Source organism: Pecten maximus, chromosome 8 (assembly GCF_902652985.1).
Source record: "Pecten maximus chromosome 8, xPecMax1.1, whole genome shotgun sequence".
Lineage (NCBI taxonomy): Eukaryota > Metazoa > Mollusca > Bivalvia > Pectinida > Pectinidae > Pecten > Pecten maximus.
Window position 1 is genome coordinate 4,970,706 of NC_047022.1, and position 22,573 is coordinate 4,993,278.

Here is a 22,573-nt window from a genome sequence, read left to right on the forward strand (position 1 = left end):
ATAAAAGTTTAGGACTGATCATATCTTTTCAAACATGTCCAGTTCCTTATATAACAAATCATAATAAAAGTTTAGGACTGATCATATCTTTTCAAACATGTCCAGTTCCTTATATAACGAATTATAATAAACATTTAGGACTGATCATATCTTTTCAAACATGTCCAGTTCCTTATATAGCGAATTATAATAAACATTTAGGACTGATCATATCTTTTCAAATATGTCCAGCTACTTATATAACAAATCTTAATGTTTAGGACTGAGATACCTCCAAACATTGAGTAAAATTCATCCTACAAATTAAAACTCCTTAATATGAAATACCATTATATGCAAAGTTACTGTTGAACTGTCAATTATCTCTGTTAGGTAGGAAGTCAATGTGTTTATACATAGGGGTTTTATGACCTGTTTCCCAAAGAATTCGTTCGTAGCAGGTCATCAGTAAATTTGCATCAATTTTATCATGATTATTGATTAATTGATGAATTTCTGTAACACTTAAATTAATTTGGAGTTCTCTCCCCTTACTTGTGAAAGTTGATACCACTGCAGAATATCACATGCAGATATTACTTTTGATTGCAATAATTTGGAAAAGACTTAAATAGCCTGATGTCCTATCAGTTTGACATATTGAAAGTCAATAATGAAAACATCAAATCATAAAAAAACAAATAAGGACAAATCATATTTTTTTCAAACATACTCAGTTCCCTATATAACACATCACAAAAACAAGTTTAGGACTGATAACATTCGTCCAAACTTGTCCGATATCTTTTCATATCTTTTCAAACATGTCCAGCTCCTTATATAACAAATCACAATAAACGTTTAGGACTGATCATATCTTTTCAAACATGTCCATGTCCTTATATAACAAATAACATTTAAAGTTTAGGACTGATCATATCTTTTCAAACATGTCCAGTTCCTTATATAATAAATCACAATAAAAGTTTAGGACTGATCATATCTTTTCAAATATGTCCAGTTCCTTATATAACAAATCATAATAAAAGTTTAGGACTGATCATATCTTTTCAAACATGTCCAGTTCCTTATATAACGAATTATAATAAACATTTAGGACTGATCATATCTTTTCAAACATGTCCAGTTCCTTATATAACGAATTATAATAAACATTTAGGACTGATCATATCTTTTCAAATATGTCCAGCTACTTATATAACAAATCTTAATGTTTAGGACTGAGATACCTCCAAACATTGAGTAAAATTCATCCTACAAATTAAAACACCCTTAATATGAAATACCATAATATGCAAAGTTACTGTTGAACTGTCAAACATCTCTGTTAGGTAGGAAGTCAATGTGTTTATACATAGGTGCTTTATGACCTGTTTCTCAAAGAATTCGTTCGTAGCAGGTCATCAGTAAATTTGCATCAATTTTATCATGATTATTGATTAATTGATGAATTTCTGTAACACTCAAATTAATTTGGAGTTCTCTCCACTTACTTGTGATAGTTGATACCACTGCAGAATATCACATGCAGATATTACTTTTGATTGCAATAATTTGGAAAAGACTTAAATAGCCTGATGGCCAATCAGTTTGACATATTGAAAGTCAATAATGGAAATATCAAATCATAAAAAGACAAATAATGACAAATCATATTTTTTCAAACATACTCAGTTCCCTATATAACACATCACAAAAACAAGTTTAGGACTGATAACATTCGTCCAAACTTGTCCGATATCTTTTCATATCTTTTCAAACATGTCCAGCTCCTTATATAACAAATCACAATAAACGTTTAGGACTGATCATATCTTTTCAAACATGTCCATGTCCTTATATAACAAATCACAATAAAAGTTTAGGACTGATCATATCTTTTCAAACATGTCCAGTTCCTTATATAATAAATCACAATAAAAGTTTAGGACTGATCATATCTTTTCAAACATGTCCAGTTCCTTATATAACAAATCATAATAAAAGTTTAGGACTGATCATATCTTTTCAAACATGTCCAGTTCCTTATATAACGAATTATAATAAACATTTAGGACTGATCATATCTTTTCAAATATGTCCAGTTGCTTATATAACAAATCACAATAAAAGTTTAGGACTGATCATATCTTTTCAAACATGTCCAGTTCCTTATATAATAAATCACAATAATAGTTTAGGACCGATCATATCTTTTCAAACATGTCCAGTTCCTTATATAACAAATCATAATAAAAGTTTAGGACTGATCATATCTTTTCAAACATGTCCAGTTCCTTATATAACGAATTATAATAAACATTTAGGACTGATCATATCTTTTCAAACATGTCCAGTTCCTTATATAGCGAATTATAATAAACATTTAGGACTGATCATATCTTTTCAAATATGTCCAGCTACTTATATAACAAATCTTAATGTTTAGGACTGAGATACCTCCAAACATTGAGTAAAATTCATCCTACAAATTAAAACACCCTTAATATGAAATACCATAATATGCAAAGTTACTGTTGAACTGTCAAACATCTCTGTTAGGTAGGAAGTCAATGTGTTTATACATAGGTGCTTTATGACCTGTTTCTCAAAGAATTCGTTCGTAGCAGGTCATCAGTAAATTTGCATCAATATTATCATGATTATTGATTTAATGAATTCCTGTAGCACTCAAATTAATTTGGAGTTCTCTCCCCTTACTTGTGATAGGTGATACCACTGCAGAATATCACATGCAGATATTACTTTTTATTGCAATAATTTGGAAAGGACTTAAATAGGCGTAGCCTGATGGCCAATCAGTTTGACATATTGAAAGTCAATAATGAAAATATCAAATCATAAAAAACAAATAATGACAAATCATATTTTTTTCAAACATACTCAGTTCCCTATATAACACATCACAAAACAAGTCTAGGACTGATAATATTCGTCCAAACTTGTCCGATATCTTTTCAAACATGTCTACCTCCTGATATAACAAATCACAATAAAAGTTTAGGACTGATCATATCTTTTCAAACATGTCCAGTTCCTTATATAATAAATCACAATAAAAGTTTAGGACTGATCATATCTTTTCAAATATGTCCAGTTCCTTATATAACAAATCATAATAAAAGTTTAGGACTGATCATATCTTTTCAAACATGTCCAGCTACTTATATAACAAATCTTAATGTTTAGGACTGAGAGAACTCCAAACATTGAGTAAAATTCATCCTACAAATTAAAACTCCCTTAATATGAAATACCATAATATGCTAAGTTACTGTTGAACTGTCAAACATCTCTGTTAGGTAGGAAGTCAATGTGTTTATACATAGGTGCTTTATGACCTGTTTCTCAAAGAATTCGTTCGTAGCAGGTCATCAGTAAATTTGCATCAATATTATCATGATTATTGATTTAATGAATTCCTGTAGCACTCAAATTAATTTGGAGTTCTCTCCCCTTACTTGTGATAGGTGATACCACTGCAGAATATCACATGCAGATATTACTTTTTATTGCAATAATTTGGAAAGGACTTAAATAGGCGTAGCCTGATGGCCAATCAGTTTGACATATTGAAAGTCAATAATGAAAATATCAAATCATAAAAAAAACAAATAATGACAAATCATATTTTTTCAAACATACTCAGTTCCCTATATTACAAATCACAGTACAAGTCTAGGACTGATAATATTCGTCCAAACTTGTCCGATATCTTTTCAAACATGTCTACCTCCTGATATAACAAATCACAATAAAAGTTTAGGACCAATTATATCTTTTCAAACATGTCCAGTTCTGTATATAATATAATCGTTTAAGAATTGTAGGATTGATCGTATCCAATTCCTTACAAAATAATGTACAGTTCACATGATAATTTATAATAAAATATGAAGAGAGTTCAAAAATGTTTCTGATACAATAAAGTTGCTGTAGAAATTCATGTCTGATTTTATCTTTTCTAACACGTCAAGTTTCTTACAAAATAAATCATAATAAAAGTTAATGCTCGATAAAATCTTTTTTAGAAATAGAAGATTAGGACTTATTGAATCTTTTAAAACATGTCCATTTCTAATAGTATATTCGTTTTTAGACCTAACTGATTTTACCGTTTAATTTGTATTGAAAGGTACTAATGTCTTGTTTGTCTATTGTATAATATTTTGAATGAAGTACGATCTCGAAAATATTCTGCAATGAAGAATCTGTGTAATAGCAAAATGATCCTTTTGAATTTATTTCTATTTTTTTGCGAGAAATCAGGAAATAACTTACTGTACAAGGACATTAGCCGCAGTCTATTTTATGACTTAAGGATATTTAATATCTTCCCATATTTTAACACACAAGCATTGCCATTGTTATAAAACATATAAACATATAAAAAAACAAGTAAAAAAAAACATATTGCTAACCACAAACAACAATGTTAAAACAATTTATAATTAAAATATCACAATCGTGTAAACTATGACAAATGTAAAATTAATAGTAATTTTGATATTTTGTATTAATCAACATGTTCTTATATTGGCAGCTGTTACAAAGCAACTAGCAGCCCATTGTAACAGACATTTCAATAATGTAGTCTGTATCAAAATAAAAAAGGATTAATTACATACTGATCAAAGTAACATGTTTATGAAAACAATTACACAATTTATATCATGTCATTGTTGATATGACTTGTATTTGATCCCATGTCCAAAATCATATCAGTTCGTTAAATAAATAGTATTTGAAATTGATAACATATTTCAAAATGCGTTATCATTGATGCATGATGCGAAATATAACTTAATATATACAATAAGAAATGAGCTGCACATTTTTACAAAGACAGATTTGATTTGCAAAAACAAATGAAAATTAAGATATAACTAAAAATAGATCAAAGGAATATTTAAAAAATATCCAAAATAAAACATTACAAATACCCAAGCAGTATAATCTAATCAAACAATGTTAACATAAAACAAGAAACAAGAAACCCCCCCCCCCCCCCCCCCATAAATAAAAAAAAGCAAACAAAACAAACAAAAAAACAAACAAAAACAAAATAAAACAAACTAATGATATGTTATGTGTATGAATTGATACAATAAATGTTTGTGAATTTTCGTATACAGATGCAATGAATCCACAAAATCAAATTCATGTTTGAATTGTAAAAGGCAAAAGGTGTTGCTTATATTTACATAATTGTATATTAAAAGGCAAACTTTATCCAATGAGAGGTAAAGCATCGCAATCCATCACTGTTACAGAATATCATTTTAAATATCTACTATGATATACGGGAAATTTTTGTTTGACAGAAATAAAGGAAGATAAATATTAAATGTTTATGAAATATGAAAAAAGAACAAAACAAGAAAAAATTATGTAAATCAAAATTACGTACCACTTGACGTGTTACACGTGATAGAGTGTATGTAATTTCAGCAAAAGCTTAAAAGACATATATAATCAATAAATATTATCAACATATTCACAAACTAGACATTAAATTCGAAGGTATTTCAAGAAATATTTTGTAGAATGTCTTACAAATCCAATGTATATACATACCCGGGTAGAATATGCTTATCGATGGTTAATTGTTATAAAATCAGAAACACCAACTTGAATTCTCTTGAACCAGCAGTATTATGTACACAAATCTAAAACATATATAATTTCAGTAAAACGTGCAGTTCAATTTACATAAAATAAATGTTATGTACAATACAATGATAGCTAGAAAGGTATGTTAAGTGATGTAGGTTGGGTGGCCTTTTTTACATTTTCATACTGACGCTCCAACGTAAGATAAAAATATATCTATAAGTGAAATCATTTTCTATATTTAAAATAATCAACATCTTCATTTGTAATGATATATACAAACCCCATGACGGATTAACTTTTAAACGGAGTGGAAAATACAAATATATATTTATAAATATATTGCTGAAGAAAATGCAACCTAATAACTGACTGAATTAGTATATACATTAATTATAATCAAAACTTCAAAACATTATGATAATATATGGATACATTCTAATGCTGTACAATTCAAAGGGTAAATTACAAAGACTATATTGTACAAAAATAACATTGCGAACAAAGCATTCAGGCGATAAACATTATCTATGTGTCTCTATATACAAGTTCATTGTATCGTCCAAATATAGAATGTACACTATCAACTCCTGAACACAGGTATCGGGTATGTCTCTATATACAGGTTTACTGTATCGTCCCATTGTAATGTACACTATCAACTCTTGAAAACAGGTATCGGGTGTGTCTCTATATACAGGTTTACATTGTGTCATTGATCTCAGTCTCCTGAGTTTTAAAGGTATTATGATAAAAGATTGTTTTTTTATAATCTTATTTTGCAATTTCGTTTTTAACATTTTATCTTACATGGATTTTTTTTAAATGTAGACAAAAGCTCTGAAACCTAATGAGAAAGCAATTTCTTCTCAGACAAAATGTTAAACTGACGTTCCAAGTACGAGCACATTTGAATTTGCCGATTTTCTCGTGCCTTTTCTAATACAGTCTTACCTTTGTTGTTTTTCAAATCTAACATGAACTGTTCTCTCTCTTTCGCATTCTTGCCTTTCAGAGTAAGAGATGCTACTGATTTAAAACACTCTATCTGACCTGATTGTGCAATATAGTGGAGACAATGATTACCACCTACACTTCGTTTGGATAACAGCGATGGAAATTCATTGACCAAGTACTGACACATCTCTGTTTTTCCCTTCACACCAGCTTTGTGAAGAACCGTTTTGCCGTTCCTGTTTGTTAGAGTTTCCACAGATGATATGACTTTTGATTTGGTTTTATCCCTAAGTACTTTAAAACAGTCTACACGACCTGATTTAGCCGCCAAATGGAGACAATGACTACCATATCGATTTTTCTTCTCTAACAAACACCAGTATTCCTCAGCAAGATACGAACACATCTCTGTATGTCCTTTTACACAAGCGTGATGTAAACAAGTTTGGCCGTAGTCATCTGTCAAAGTTTCAATGAACTGCTCAGCTTCGTACTTTGTCTTTCCTGGATTTACTAATGGGATTACTGACTTAAAACAGTTTACATTCCCGGATGCTGCTATTAGATGTAGACAATGACTACCCAAAGGACCTTTTTGGTGTAATGTTGAAGGGTATTTCTTCATCAGGTATAGACACATAGCTGTGTTCCCTGTCACACACATGTGATTCAAAGAAGATGTATCATCATTATGTGTAAGGGTATCCATGATCTTTTTACCCTCGATCTTGACTCTTAATTTAGGATATTGTTTGATCAAGTACGCACACATTTCTGTTTTTCGGGATAAAGTGGCATAATCTAAAACTGTTAAACCATTTAGATCTAAAAGGGTTTCCATACATCTCTCTCTTTCTAATTTGGTTTGATCTTTCATAACTAAAGTAGAAATTGATTGAAAACATTCAACATTGCCGAAAAATGCAATCAAATGCAGGATGTGCTCTTCATATTTTCTGCCTTTTTCATCAACGAGTTTAGGATATTCTTTGATCAAGTACAAACACATGTCCGTTTTTAGTAAAAAGGCGGCATGGTGTAAAACTGTTGAGTCATTTTTATCTAGAAGTGTTACCATGAACTGTTCTCTTCTTAGTTTGGTCTCATCTTTCAGAACTATGGAAGAAATTGATTGAAAACATTCAACATTGCCGGATTGTGCAATACAATGTAGACAGTGATGACCAACATAATTTGTTTGAGACAAAAGCTTGGGATATGCTCCGATCAGGTAAGAGCACGTTTGTGTTTGACCTTTTGAACAGGCTGCATGTAAAACTGTCGAACCGTTTTTATCAATACAATTTTTCATGAATTGCTCAACTTTTGGTTTAGCAATATCTTTAAGAACCAAAGCAGTAATTGTTTTAAAACATTCTATATTTCCGAATTGTGCAATCCAATGGAGGCAGTGACCACCATATCGGTCTCTCTGATGAACCAGTTCGGGATACTCTCTGATCAAGTACAAACACATTTCTGTTTGTCCTGTCGTACAGGCATGATGTAAAACCGTCTCTTCGTTTACATTTAAGAGTTCATTCATGAATTGTTGACTTCCTGATTTTGTCCTATCCTTCAGAACTAAAGCAGCTATTGCTTGAAAACATTCTACATTGCCGGATGATGCAACACAATGTAGGCAGTGATTACTATCGTGGTCTGTTCTATTAAGCAATTTCGGATACTCGCTAACCAAATACAAACAAAGATCTGTGCTACGAGCTAAATGTAAAACTGTGTGGCCATATTCATTAATTAGATTAACCATGAATAGCTCACGTTCCGTTTTGGTTTTACCTTGAAGAACGATCTCAACTATGAATTTAAAACGTTCTATCTCTTCGGATTGAGCAGTCACTTGCAGGCAGGGATCGATGTATGCTTCAAATCGGATCAAGTGTGAACGGAAATCAATTTTTTGGATCTCACTTACTTTGGATATAATTGTCTCTAAACTTTCATGATTTAAGTTTGACCTAACTAAAGGTACCACGGAACCATGCCGTACCATCAAATGTAGAAAGTGATGACCATGTTTGTCTCTTTGTGAAACCAACTTAGGATACGTTCTGATCAAAAACAAACATATATCTGTTTGTCCTGAACGACTAGCATGGTGTAAAACGGTTTCTTTATTTTTGTTTAAAAGATTTTCCAGGAATTCCTCGCTTTCTGATTTGGTTTTATGTTCCAGAACTAAGGCGGTTATTGCTTCAAATCGTTCTACATTGCCAAAATGTGCAGCGAGATGAAGACAGTGATTACCGTATTTGTTTCTCTGGCAAATTAGTTTAGGATATTTCCTCATCAGGTACATACACATATCTGCATCATCGTTCAAGCATGCATGATGTAAAACTGTCCATCCATTTTCGTTAAGAAGTGTTTCAATGAATTTATCACGTTCTTTTCCTGTTTTATCTTTTAGAACAGACGCGACTACTGCTTTGAAACATTTTACATTGCAAACTTTTGAAATGACATGTAGGCAATGAGTACCCAGTATGTTTCTCCGAGACATCAATAGAGGATATTCTCTGATTAAGTACAAACATATATCTGTTCGTCCGTATAAACAGGCATGAAATAAAACGTTTTCCTCGTCTTCACTTAAAATGCTTTCCAGAAATTGCTCTCTTTCTGGTTTGGTCTTATGCTCTAAAACTAATGCAACTATTGCTTTAAAGCATTCTGCATTGCCTGTTTGTACAGTGAGATGAAGACAGTGATTACCATATTTGTCTCTTTGCGAAAACAATCCAGGGTATTCTGCAATCAAGTACAAACACATATCTTTGTGCCCTGACTCGCAGGCATGGTGTAATACTGTGTTATTGCTTTCGTTTGAAAGGTTTTCAATAAATTCTGTTGTTATTCCATTTTCCAGACCTAACGGAGCTATTGCTTGAAAGCATTCTACATTGCCGCTTACTGCAATTTCATGGAGACAATGATTACTTATTTTGTCTCTTTGAGAAAACAATCTAGGATACTTTGTGACCAGGTACAAACACATTTCTGTTTGTCCGCCCCTGCATGCATGATGTAAAACAGTTTTTTTGTTTGTGTTCATAAGTTTTTCCATAAATCGCTCACATTCCGTTTTTGTTTTATCTTTCAGAACTTTGGAAGCTATTGTTTTAAAACTTTCTACATTGCCGGATATTGCAATGTAATGGAGGCTGTGATCACCACTTTTGTTTGTTTGGGAAAATAGTTTAGGATATTCTCTGATCAAGTACAAACACATATCCGTCTGTCCTCTTACACAAGCATGATGTAAAACAGTCTCTTCCTCGTCGTTAATAATTGTTTTTAAGAATTGTTCACGTTCTGTTTTTGTTTTACCATTTAAAACAAATGCAGCTACGGATTCAAAACAATCGACATTTCCAGATAGTGCAATGCCATGAAGGAAGTGATCTCCATTTCTGCTTTTTTGACCAGCGAGTTTAGGATATTCTTTGATCAAGTACAAACACATTTCTGTATTTCCGGTCACCGCAGCGTTGTGTAAAACAGTTTCAAATTCTGTTTCCACCGTAAGAGTCTCCATGAACCGTTCCATATCGGCTTTTGATCTACCTTTTAGAACTAATGCTTCTATTGCTTTAAAGCATTCTACTTTACCGTTTTTTGCAATCACATGGAGACAATGATGACCTATTTTGTCTTTTTGATTTAGCAATTGAGGATACTCTCGGATCAGATACAGACAAAAATCTGTCTTCCCAGTTTTACAGGCATGATGTAATACGGTTGTTCCATCTCGGGTTTGTAGATTTTTCATGAAATTCTCTTTTTCTGTTTTGGATTTGCCTTCTAAAACTAATGAAGCTATTGATTTAAAGCTCTCCGAATTGCCAGAAAGGGCAACGAAATGGAGGCAGTGATTACCGTGATTGTCCTTTTTACACAAAGTTGCAGGATATTCTTTAATAAGGTACAAACACATCTCCAGCTGTCCTGAAAGACACGCAAAATGTAAAACAGTTTTACCTGCTTTGTTTACTAGTGATGTTATGTACTGTTCACGCTCATTTTCCTCCAGAAGTAAGGCCACTACTGATTTGAAACATTCTACGTTTCCAGTAGATGAAATTAGATGGAGGCAATGATCACCTCTATCATTTCTTAGCAAAAGCAAAGACCGACACGAGGAAGATAGTTTTACACAAAGGTCTTCATTTCCAAAAAAGCACGCCCAGTGTAAAATAGTGTTACCATCTTCATCTATCAGCGATTCCTTCATGTCGTCATGACAAATACGTTTTATAACGCTTTCAATGTCTTTCTCTGTAAGGAGGACGAAATCACAACATAATGCCATAAGCAACAGACCATGACTTCCTAATTTATCTTTTTGTGTTAACAGACTGGGATGTTCCTTCAGGAGATATATGATCATGTTTCTGTTTAACGAACTAAATGCACTGTGTAGAACGGTAGAACCGTTTCCATCTGTCAGTGATTTTAAGGACAACTGTTTGTACCCATCACTCTGACAATCTCGACTTAATAAGTTGACTACTACCTTAAAACATTCTATGGCTCCATTTTCTGCGATTATGTGTAGCAAATGTCTGTCTAGTAGGGGTTCCTTATATGCTAGCAAGAATGGAAATAGATCTAAAAGATATGCGCATATCCTATATCGATCATAAAGGCATGTCAGAATTAAAATATGACACTTTTCGGCGTCAGTAAGTGGATGCATTGATGCAGCTATCATCTGCATTAGCTTGACCTCCCCACCAACTGCGGCACAACAACATGAACTAAAATCAGGCTGAATCTTTAGTGTAAAAAGATGTGTCGCGCATTCAACGCTTCCTTCTGATAATGCTACATCAAATGCAAATTTCGTATGGTTGGATATATCATCTTTCTTGAACTTTTCAAGTAAGTTACAAAGAAGTAAAAATGAATTCATTTTCGCGGCATATACCAGAAAAGAACTAGGGGTATCTTTTGAAATATACCCAGGAGGAATAAAATTGACATCCTCTCGGTCCGAAGGTAAGATCAACGGCACGTCTGTTTCCCATCTAATAAAGTATTCTTCTGGGGAATATTTGTTTGATTTGAACCAACTAAAAAATCCCGTGAGAAATTCTTCGTCATTCCATGGTGACATTGAGGCTACCGTTATGTAACTTGAGTGTTGTTTTGTTTCCAGTTCTCGCAAAATACGTTGGTAAGCGATTTCATATACACTTTCATCTATCACTACCTTACACAAAGTATTTTTACTTTGATGTGTTGCTAGGTAATGCAAACAACTGCTTGGGCAGTTCTTTAGGAACCCCGTTGGTGTCGCTTCCCCATAGAGAATAGCGACGGTATCTTGTATTGAGTCATGGAAGAACGTAAAGATACCTTTCGCTTTATGTACAAATGAACCACATAAGACATCAAGGCCTCTCTGCAGACATCGAATTTGCGTTACAGGTGAATCATTATCATTGTATGAATCAGGAAAGACGTGAGCAGAGATTCTGAATACACGCTCTATCCCTTCTTTGTCAAAATGTGTATTTTCAAAATCCAGCCTTTCGGTTGAGACAGGTTCTGTAGATAACAGAAGATACAACAGCGCTGTTTGTTTCGCTCTGTTAAACTTCTCCCTGATTACCATCCTAAGGCTTTGTAATGGTCTTCTGAAATACGTTACTCTTTCTGAATGCAACTCTGGAGTTATTTTGAAGATACGACAACATTCAGGAAACCCGATCGGTGGTGACACGTCAATGATCTGATTGACCTCACTTTCTGTGAATGGTTCAAAATTATTTATTTTTGATGTATATAAACTGAGCAAAGCTGCCCTCTCTTCCTCTAAAATGTAATCAGGAGAGCTGAGATCAATGACATTTTCCTCATCAAACAGTGACAGACACACGAACTTAGATTTGTATTCATGATATATGTCATTTCTTACTGTGATAACCAAGTAGTTTGCCGATTCCTTTCCGTGTACGATTGGTTTGATCATCTCAGCATGCTGTTGCCACCATGCCAAATTTTGTGTATCATCAGAACTATAGCCTAACACATCATCCAACAAAATGGTGAGATTTGAATTTGCTGAAATTACCTTATCCCAGCTCTGAAGGTTTGGAAGGCGGAGAGGCTTCTTGCCATTAAACATGTGGTTTTCCGTGGAAAGTTGAAGCCAGTCTAATAATTCAATGGCTAAGCGGGTCTTACCTGCACCAGAGTCTCCCCTTATAACCACAAACCGTTTCTCTTTGATTTTATCTTTAGCAACTGCAAATGCCTTCGTCGTTACAAACTGAGATGAACTTCGTTGTTCCCGAATCCAGTTCTCCGTCTGACCTGAAATGTAATGATAATATCAGTTTAATCTGCTTAAGCATACTTGTTTTGCTATCCTTTTCTTTTCCCATCCTCGGTATATTGAGAATAAAATTAATGTTTTATGCGTTAGAAATAACCATTTACGGTGATTTTTTTGTCAATCAAAGTCTAACGAATTGATATAGATAATTTTATCAAATCGGTAATGCATTGTATATAGATTGAAAAAAAAAGAAATATTAAAACATGATTTTGTGAAAAAAAGATGACTTTTTAAGACAAATTTTGTACATTAGAAAATGATAATTCATTTGTCAGAAAGTAGTAAGATGACAGAATACCATCTCCAAAATGCAGTGGCATTAGCTTCCACTTCTACATGTTTTAGCGTTTAAAAACTACACCGCTATCAAAGACTTTAAACGTCAGCCTTGTTTTCTGATAGATCACTGTGGTCTGTGCTTCTCCATTATCAAAGTTGGAATTAAGGGTTGGATGACATTGTTGGCATTCCGATGGTTATCCCCAATATAAGTTTTAGTGTTGTTTGTAAATACCTTGACGTTAGGTGGTAATGATATAATATGAAATCAAGATCAGGCCAGTGATAACTGACACCAATCCTTTACCTCTAATGAAGCGTTCATGCAGAATATGTTGAATTATTGTTTCATTAATTTTTAACGTCACTGATAAAAGAAGTGTACGTAGATAGTTTAAGAAGGACATAATTTGCTAATATAATCAGTATTTCACATCTAATGTCATATGGTATATTATTTAAAGATAATGAAAGCCTACAAAAATACAGTCACTCGGGTTCTCAAATAACTCAATATGAAATGGTCATTTAATAACTATTCGCCGGTTTGTATGTTTCCTATGATAACTGGAGTACTTTCGAATTCTTTGGAATCCTATCTGTTGACAATCAATGTATATGCATTATGCAATACAAGTAAAACCTCGCTTCGACTTGAATAATTCGAATACGCATGCGTGACAATTTCTTCGTAAACATACTGATTATTGCCAAGTTCGTATAGATGTGATCAATTGAATGTTCATATATATGCATAGCAGCCCTGGCTGCGAGATAAACCGCAACTTAAACGACAACACTGATGCTGATCAAGATCTTAGAATTAGTTGCAACAGTATTAGTATTATCCTAATAGTGTGCGGTATACAAACACTTCGGGGGGAAGAACTTAGATCGTCCACAGATAGGGTGCGACGGCAGTAAGACGAAGAAAACACAGAGATGAAAGTGTTTGTCACATATCACGTATTGTTAAGATCAAAGAACATCAACCTACGTTATACTTGGCATAATATTAAGATGGCTATTCTCTACGCCAAAAAGCAGTGTTATGGAACTCTAAAATGATCAATACTTAGGCTAAAAATATACCCTTTTACACTTAACATTTTATTCTTTGAAAATGAGCTAATTAAGAAAATATATACCTTATTTTATTTTTAAATATATCATCAATATATTAAATCAATAAAAATTCAAACTCTTTTTTAACAACAAATATTACATAGATAGCCATTAACGTTGATACGTACCAATTATGTTTCGTTGTTCAGTCAGATCGGCATTTTCATTTTCTGTAATGTATATGATAAGACTTCTAAAAGGCATATCCGATTATATGTTTGATAGTAGCCAGCTAATATTGTTGCAAGGATATGATTTGTGTTAGGGTGTAAAACAGCCATGTGTGTCAAATAATGTCTTAATTGCAACACATTGTAAGGAATGAAGAACCTAAAAACTATAGATAAGTAGAATAAAAACAAATAGCTCGTTCTAATTAGGGATATTAGCAATTCATTCAAATTATTTTTGTATATATTGTTTTTAATTTAGAAGATAGCATGTAATGTGAATGTGACAATTATGTTTAATACAATTTGAAATTAAGTTGAACATTTCACTTACTCTTGACTGATGACATTAACATTTCCTCTTGTTGTTTCATGATCTCCTTTTGTCTTGTCGATATACCACACAAATCCTTCATCATTTCTTCGTGGTCTAATTTCTTCCCTTGGTCGCATGCATATGTAGATTTGTTAACACGATTTAGACCTTAAATGAAAGGTTTCATTAAATATGTCTATGGCAATGCATTCGCGAAAGGAAAAAATCTTAACAGAAAGAAAATCTAAAATTTTAACTAAAATTGTTGTACATTGTTGCAACTTGTACATTCCAATGACGTCACATTGTTTACAGATCCTGCGTTGTGTCTGCACTGCCTGACACGAAGGCTTCATTCTGTTTTTCTGTTAGTTTTCTTACAATTCAATTGATCAGGTATGATTAAACAACCCCAATCAATATGAGGTGTGAATGTAATTTTAAGTTTAAACAGAATGTTGCGAAAAATACTTCAACTTTCACGTTGACAGTGCATTCGTGATCGGAGCTTCGATCGGCTGTCATGGCAACGACGAGGACGGTGGTTTTATCACAGTGTCGAATTTACAAACTTGCATGTACAGCCGAAAACGTCTAACTATACCTTATGTCTTTGGAAATCATCTGTAAATAATTATTTGAATTAATTACGATCCATTGCATTCGTTTATTAACGTTTCTTCTTTTCTATATGCCGATTTCGATACTTAAAACACTGAAGAGTTCCAATATTGGAGAATGAACATTAACACTTGCTCTATGAATCGTCCTAGAGCACCCGACTACCCTCAATCAATACTTATGAAACAGGTACGAGCGTGAAGGTAATTGTATGAGAACAACGAAAAGTGCTGTACATTCTTACGAAAATGACAAACATCGTCAAAATTACTTAAAAAGTAGTCAATTAATCGGCACTTCGTCAATTAAGACCAGTTTATAACGCCGTTATGTAACCATACTTGAATAAATAGAAGAATGTACAGCACTTTTTCTCGGTTTCTTAGCACGATGAATAAGTGCATCATATTTGTTTGTACGACAAAATACGTTGGTCGGGTGCTCTGGCCATATTTACCGACCAAGTGTTAATGTAGTCCTTCGTGCCGGTCACGTGACCACGCGAGAACAGGAGGACCGACGAAAACATCCCGTTAAAGACGTTGGACACCTAACATTAAAATCCGATCAAGAAAACAAACAGAACTTACCGGGAAATCATTAAATTTTGAATTTATATAAAAACATGACGATTTTTGTTCTTTTTAATTATAAATGCAACATTAACCCACATGCGTAGAACAACATTACGTTACAAAAACTACAATACATAAGGAGAATAGACTAGTGCTCATCTACAACGTACAACCTACAAATACAGAAAGGGAACGGAGTAGCATTATTTTACAAAGTAACATATAATGGAGTCTTTGTACCAAGTATATATTCTATGATTTTCTACAGAAAGTATGTATATATATATTAAAACAAGTATGGGTCAAAGAAGTAATATTGACGGTAATAATCCGGGTAACACTGGATCCTTGCAAAAGTTTCAATGCAGGAGACGAATTACTTAAATGTTAATATGGGACAAGCAAGCTATATATGTTTTATGTAATATATATACTTTATATAATATGCAGTATGGACATGAACAATTTCGAGGCAATCTGCTCCTTTATACAGACACAAAGAATGCAAAAACAATCACATAATATATAGACAGTACTAGAAAATACAATAAGATACAGTAAGGCTAGTATTTTTGGTAGTTGTTGAAATAATACCCATGAACCCTTCGACTGGCGTCGGCCTAAGGTGGTGGCTAGCGTCAGCTTCTATGATGGAACGCTATGTGACCAACGGCCAAGACATTTGAAAATAGCATGCACGTGCAAATGCCTTAGTGCTAATGGACGTGTCGTCTAAGGGGCGGATTGCCTCGAAAATTTAACATTTTCAATATCCACACTGTTAGAATTACTTATTTGCCCAATATTATATAAAGTATAAATATATTATATAAAACATATATGTTAAGTTTGTAAATTATGTAAGATATATATTATATAACAAACGGAAATTTATTCGTATCATAGGAGGGGATTCATAGTTATTTTGTCTTATGGTAGTTCGTTCACATTAGTTAAAAATATATTAAAAATATAATGAACATTACCTTTTTTCTTTTGTCTGACCTTTGGAACATGTTTGATTTGTCTTTTTACAGAGGAACCAACAATTGCCTGCTTCAATTCAGATCCCTGATGTCGCACTGCTTCAATTATTTCTTGTTTTGCGACGCCTATCGCCTGCGCTGCTTCAGAACCATCTTCATCTGGAATAATATTTAATTTAATTACTTAATTTGTCAAAGAAACAGTTCATTTTTATCAGAAAACAGTCAGTAATGAGTCGTTATCATAAAGTCTTTTGATTTCAATTACATTTTACTAAAATTTTACTTTTTAATACAATATGTAGATAACGCGCAATTTGGAGAACATTAATACATTTACACTGAAATGGCGCCCATAACATATAGAACCAATGTAAAACACAACAGGGAGAAAAAACAGGTTTTCACATATATGCAAAATCATCATGTACTGTTATCGCTGTGTCATCTACATCTAGAATAAACCGATTCTTTCAGTCGACAGCGATGTCATCTTTCTTTTCTTAAATGCGGACGAAACCCCACACATTCGAAATACTCTTTCAATTCATATTCACAAAGTAAACATTTGATGATTGACTATATTTTCTTTTATTACATTCTATACATGAGACCCCGTAATCACTATGAATCACATCATGTTGGAAAATGTTTCTGTGTGGAAAGACTGGACGCACTATGTGTAAATAATTTTCAATATGTCAAGTTTAACCATTTAAATTGAAATCAATATCGGTACCAGTTTTAGGGAGACTTTTCTTACAACTGTCATCTGACTACAATCATAGATACAAGTTTTGGTGAAAATTAAAGCCGAAATATCACCATCACCATGCAGCCTCTTTTGGGCATCTGCAACCACAACAAGGTAAGCAAGATGCTTGGTATATGATTCCGACCCACCCCAATGACGGATTACTACTATCAATTTGGGTTACTGACAATGCCCCTATGTGACCCTTTTTGTGCCGCGAAACACCCCCAACCCATCGCACCCCAAGGATCAACACAATGTGGATTATGAATTATCCACCCCACTTTCCATTTTGTCTATGTTAAATTAAAATCAGACAAGGTGAATTTTGAAAGATTATTATCAAATCTGAAAATCCACTATTTTACCCCCGTGGTGTCCTAACAAAGAGGTCCACAAGAACCCTGCGGGATCAGTAACTTGTCAGATATATAGATGATCTCAATCTCCCTCCTTTCACAAATCAGTAGGGTTTTGATGTTTTGTTTGATGGACAGCCTCACGGTAGTCCCTTCCGAATATCAATACCTTTGATTTGTTTTGTATCAGAAGACCACTGTTGTCCTAACCACAGAGTTCATGGTGTATTATAGAGTGCAAAGGTGAAGATTAGATACATCTTAAAAAATAATTTACTAGAATTAACGTATTTCTCCCTCAAATGTTTTCTGTTAACATAATGCTTCTGTTGCCCTTCCAGTATTCTTCAATATCAAACTGGAAGGATTTTGAAAATACCGTTTTGTATCTTACATATTTCCTTGCACGTCAACTGTTTGTACTTTTTTCTCATATCACCCTATGGTTTGATTCATTGTATTGCCTTTCAAACAATGACAGATCTAACTACATGAATGCAATACTAGTGATATTGTTCCAGTTTGACATCAAATGAGGTCTAATCGCAAACGATTGTCTATAACGGAAATGAAAAATACCTAAATAAATCTCTAAAATATATAAATAAATCTGGTGACGGTTACTTACTGATATTGTATACGACTGTTGGATTTTTGCCAATCAGGTTTGGACCGTCGCCTTTTGTAGTTATACGGATATTCGACTGACTCTGTACCTGAATGACTTCATTGTGAGTCCGTTCTACAGCTCCTGGATAAAACAAATATGATTACAATATACTCAACGTCGTAATGATTACTTTAAATTAATAGTCTCTAAGTTGGAAAAGGCATATATTTGTTAATTACTTTGATAGTACCATAAATATGTATATTTGAGTATATTGGTTAAGAAATGTCTGTTTTGTGTTACAGAAATCACCACAGAACATCTACACCATTCATGTCATCATCTGTTTCAATCTGTTTAGATATCTCAGCTTGTATTGTATTGTACCTTTTAAACACGTGTACGACCCGGGAGAATTCTTACCGATTGCTGAAACACGTGTGAATCATAATGTTTTTCAACTTCTAAAACATTTCTAAACTAGGTAAAGTCTTACGACCCTCTAATTATGAAATACTTGCACAGTTTTGGTGAATGCTTAGCTTCTCCATTTACTGAAACACGTGTACAGTTTAAGAGAGTGTTTACCTTCTCCGCAGTCTAAAACTGCCACAGCGTCTGACATCTTTCTCTCTGGAGTCGGTTCAAATGTTGCTATGGTATCTGGGCCTGGTTCATCTTTACGTGAACCAGTATCGTGCTCAGATGTTGCTATGGTATCTGGAGTTAGTTCATCTCTACACGAGCCAGTATCGTTATCAGGCGTTGCTATGGTATCTGGGTCTGGTTCATCTTTACGTGAACCAGTACCGTGCTCAGATGTTACTATGGTAGCTGGAGATGGTTCATCTCTACATGAACCAGTACCGTGCTCAGATGCTACTATGGTAGCTGGAGACGGTTCATCTCTACGTGAACCAGTACCGTGGTCAGATGCTACTATGGTAGCTGGAGACGGTTCATCTCTACGTGAACCAGTACCATGGTCAGATGCTACTATGGTAGCTGGAGACGGTTCATCTCTACGTGAACCAGTATCGTGGTCAGACATTGCTGTGGTATGTGATGACCGGCCAACCGTGGTTATGGAAGGGTCTCCTTTATCCCGGCCCTTTCCCTCATCATCGTCCTCCATTTTGCTTACGACTATATCATTATGTTATCCTGAAAAAAATAAACGTTATCAAAAACTTGACGTATTGAGTATTGCTGACTGATATCGGTTTAACCGGCTTTTTAAGTGTATAGTTGTGAACTATACTGTAGCATATTTTTAAACAAACGACTAACCCGCATGGAAAATGCACCGAGGATGAAATCCTGACAATGATTTAATTTCTGATCGACAACATTTTTGTTGAACTTGTTGATCTTACAACATATGTTTGGCTTTCTGCCCCTCTGTTGGTTGACTTGTATTATATGAAGCTGATTATATGAAAATCATATCAAAACTAGTAACAAAGACATTACACAGTCCTTCAACTTCACCTACAAATTGTGTTAAACATCAACAACATTATTGACCATGTCGATGGGATATACGTTGTAAAAGATTAACTTTATTGGTTCGTTAATATCAGCCGTTTACTTCGCTCTTTACTTACAATTTAACCAGCAGTGACAGCTAACCTTTAAGCTGTTTGATAAGTGTCATGATGCTTTCAATTGTTAATTAGACATTCCATTTTTATACCAGCCTTCTCCTTTCAGTCATAGATATTATACATGTATATTACAAAAATAATGATCAGTCATGATTTTTTTTCTGTCCAAAAAATCATTCGTATTGTCAACCTCGTCTTGCAAATAGAGTAATAATTTACTGCGTCAAAGTCAGATTTGTTAAACCTTACTGAAGTCTTTTCATAAGCAAATTTCTTCAAAGTTTTAAAATAGAAAGAATTTTATTAGTTATCATAACACCAAGAGATGTTGATGAATGGGAAGTAATTATGTTTGGGCCAGAAACAGTGTTTTCAAACCCATGTCTAAATACTAATATCTGAAAATAAAAAAAAAATCAGTTTCAAGATCTTGTTTTTGTTTAACAATTCGATCGTGTGAATCTCAACACCACTAAGTGCATGATTAGTTATATTTTTTAAACAGAATGTTCAAGTGAAATGTCAGTGTCTTAGATGGTAAGATTAGTTTCAGAAATACATGAGATATCATATTCTGAGAATTCAACAGCCAAGAGATAGGTTTTGTTCCTTAAAGAACAGTTATTGATATGACAAAACAGGGATATTGTTAAGAAGAGTATTGATATAACGATACGGACCAGGATTAAAATGAAAGAGTATAAAGAAAAGAATTACTGTAAGAATGACTATTAGAGAACAATGTATATTTAACGAAGAACTCAAAGAATAAAATCAGCGTCACACTCACTTAAATCTTGTTAAAGACATTATGTATATAGAATATAAATACCCAGGTATAAGGAGATAATGGCACATATATTAATGATAGAGGAACATTATCATGACAATACTATAAACGTCTGTGTTAATACACAGGGCTTCCACATGACGGGAGCGAGTCAGGTGGTACGCATGTACCGTAATTTCCTGTGCATTGTCCTCTCCGTCAGTTTGCTCGCACAAGCCGAAATAATAGTTTTACAATTCGAAGTCTCCTGATAGCCCGCTCTGGTTCATTGCCCGCCAGTTATCTGCCACGTAATGTATAAGTTAACTAAATGGGAATCCCCCTCTGTATTTTGTTTAAATCTCTCACAGACCTTTATGTCCTTGACACATAAACAGTTTTAACAAACGTACATGTATGTGAGTTGTTTTACTAATATATTCAGATAACTGTGTCTTTCATATTTCGGACGTTTCCAACAAAGTCGGCACCTGGTGTACACCAGCTAACCCAAAACGTTAACGTTAAGGTATCGTATAGCTCGCAGTTATGTTTGTTTTTTGTTGTTGGTTTTTTTTTCGTCTGGTAGCCCGCTCCATCAGATTGGCCACAGAAGTTTTTTTTTTTTTTTTTTTAATATTTGTTATCCCGGGGCTATACCCATGAAATTACGGCATCCTTACATTTCACTATTTCGAATTGTACCTTCACTGATTCAATTTCCTTTGTTGTTTAAATGCCCCATTGTGTTCGATATCAAAATGAATGCATTGTTTGTTAAATTTCATGTTTTAACATAACCCATTAAGTCATCAAGATTATTAGAAGGTCTGCATGCATCATCTAAATGTTTCAACGGTTATAGCAAAATATATTCATTTTTTACTTTATTGAAAACATTGTCCTATTTTTGGATCTCTTAGGTCTAACCCCTGTCACTCTACGGCTCCTTTCGTCCCTTTCATCCAAAGATGATGCCAACCAAATCCGATCAAAATCTTTCTGTCCAGAAGAAATTAAACATTTTAAACATTAACCATATCTGACGATACCTTCCTGTCACCTGTCTATGTACCTTTAATAAAGTCGTTACCGAATGATCCTGCAACCGCCGAGTTTTTTTTTCAATTTTTTTTTGTTAACCCATCTACTCCAATGCCCATGAAGATTATAAACTCTTGAGAAAAGTGATCATAATCTTGCCAGTCGTACCAAAGGTAAACTTTTTTTTGAAGAATTGGATGTATTTTCGAAGGTTTGCCCAGAGATCATGTTCTATTTCCCCTATTGTGCTGCCTGTCTAGGTAGGAGGCCCAGATCCATTCAAATCAATTTGATTCCTCATTACCCAATACTCAATAAAACTACAGACCACAATTTGACAAAGTCCTGTCATTCGTATACAAGAAGACATATTGTGATGAATATTCTCCGATTGGGTCGGCCCCTCAGATGAGAAAGCTTA

General features: G+C 33.7%; 1 protein-coding gene across 1 annotated transcript; it reads right to left on the reverse strand.

Annotated features, from left to right (window-relative positions):
• Positions 1-9,246: 9,246 nt before the first annotated feature.
• Positions 9,247-14,948, reverse strand: LOC117332911. Its single transcript, XM_033891975.1, has 6 exons — positions 14,846-14,948; positions 14,470-14,511; positions 11,827-12,912; positions 10,798-10,869; positions 9,842-10,539; positions 9,247-9,342 (listed from the first exon to the last, which is right to left on the reverse strand). The coding sequence occupies exons 1-6, from the start codon at positions 14,928-14,930 to the stop codon at positions 9,247-9,249; spliced, it is 2,079 nt and encodes a 692-aa protein (XP_033747866.1). The 5' UTR covers positions 14,931-14,948.
• Between the last annotated feature and the right edge of the window lie 7,625 nt (positions 14,949-22,573).

Excerpts from the sequence above, each read along its gene's own strand:
- LOC117332911 (XM_033891975.1), bottom strand. The coding sequence starts at position 14,930 with ATGATGAAGGATTTGTGTGGTATATCGACAAGACAAAAGGAGATCATG. Across the intron at positions 14,512-14,845 it reads GTTAATGTCATCAGTCAAGA|AAAATGAAAATGCCGATCTG; the intron begins GTAAGTGAAATG and ends TATACATTACAG. Across the intron at positions 10,870-11,826 it reads TTACCTAGCAACACATCAAA|AGAAAGACATTGAAAGCGTT; the intron begins GTAAAAATACTT and ends TCCTCCTTACAG.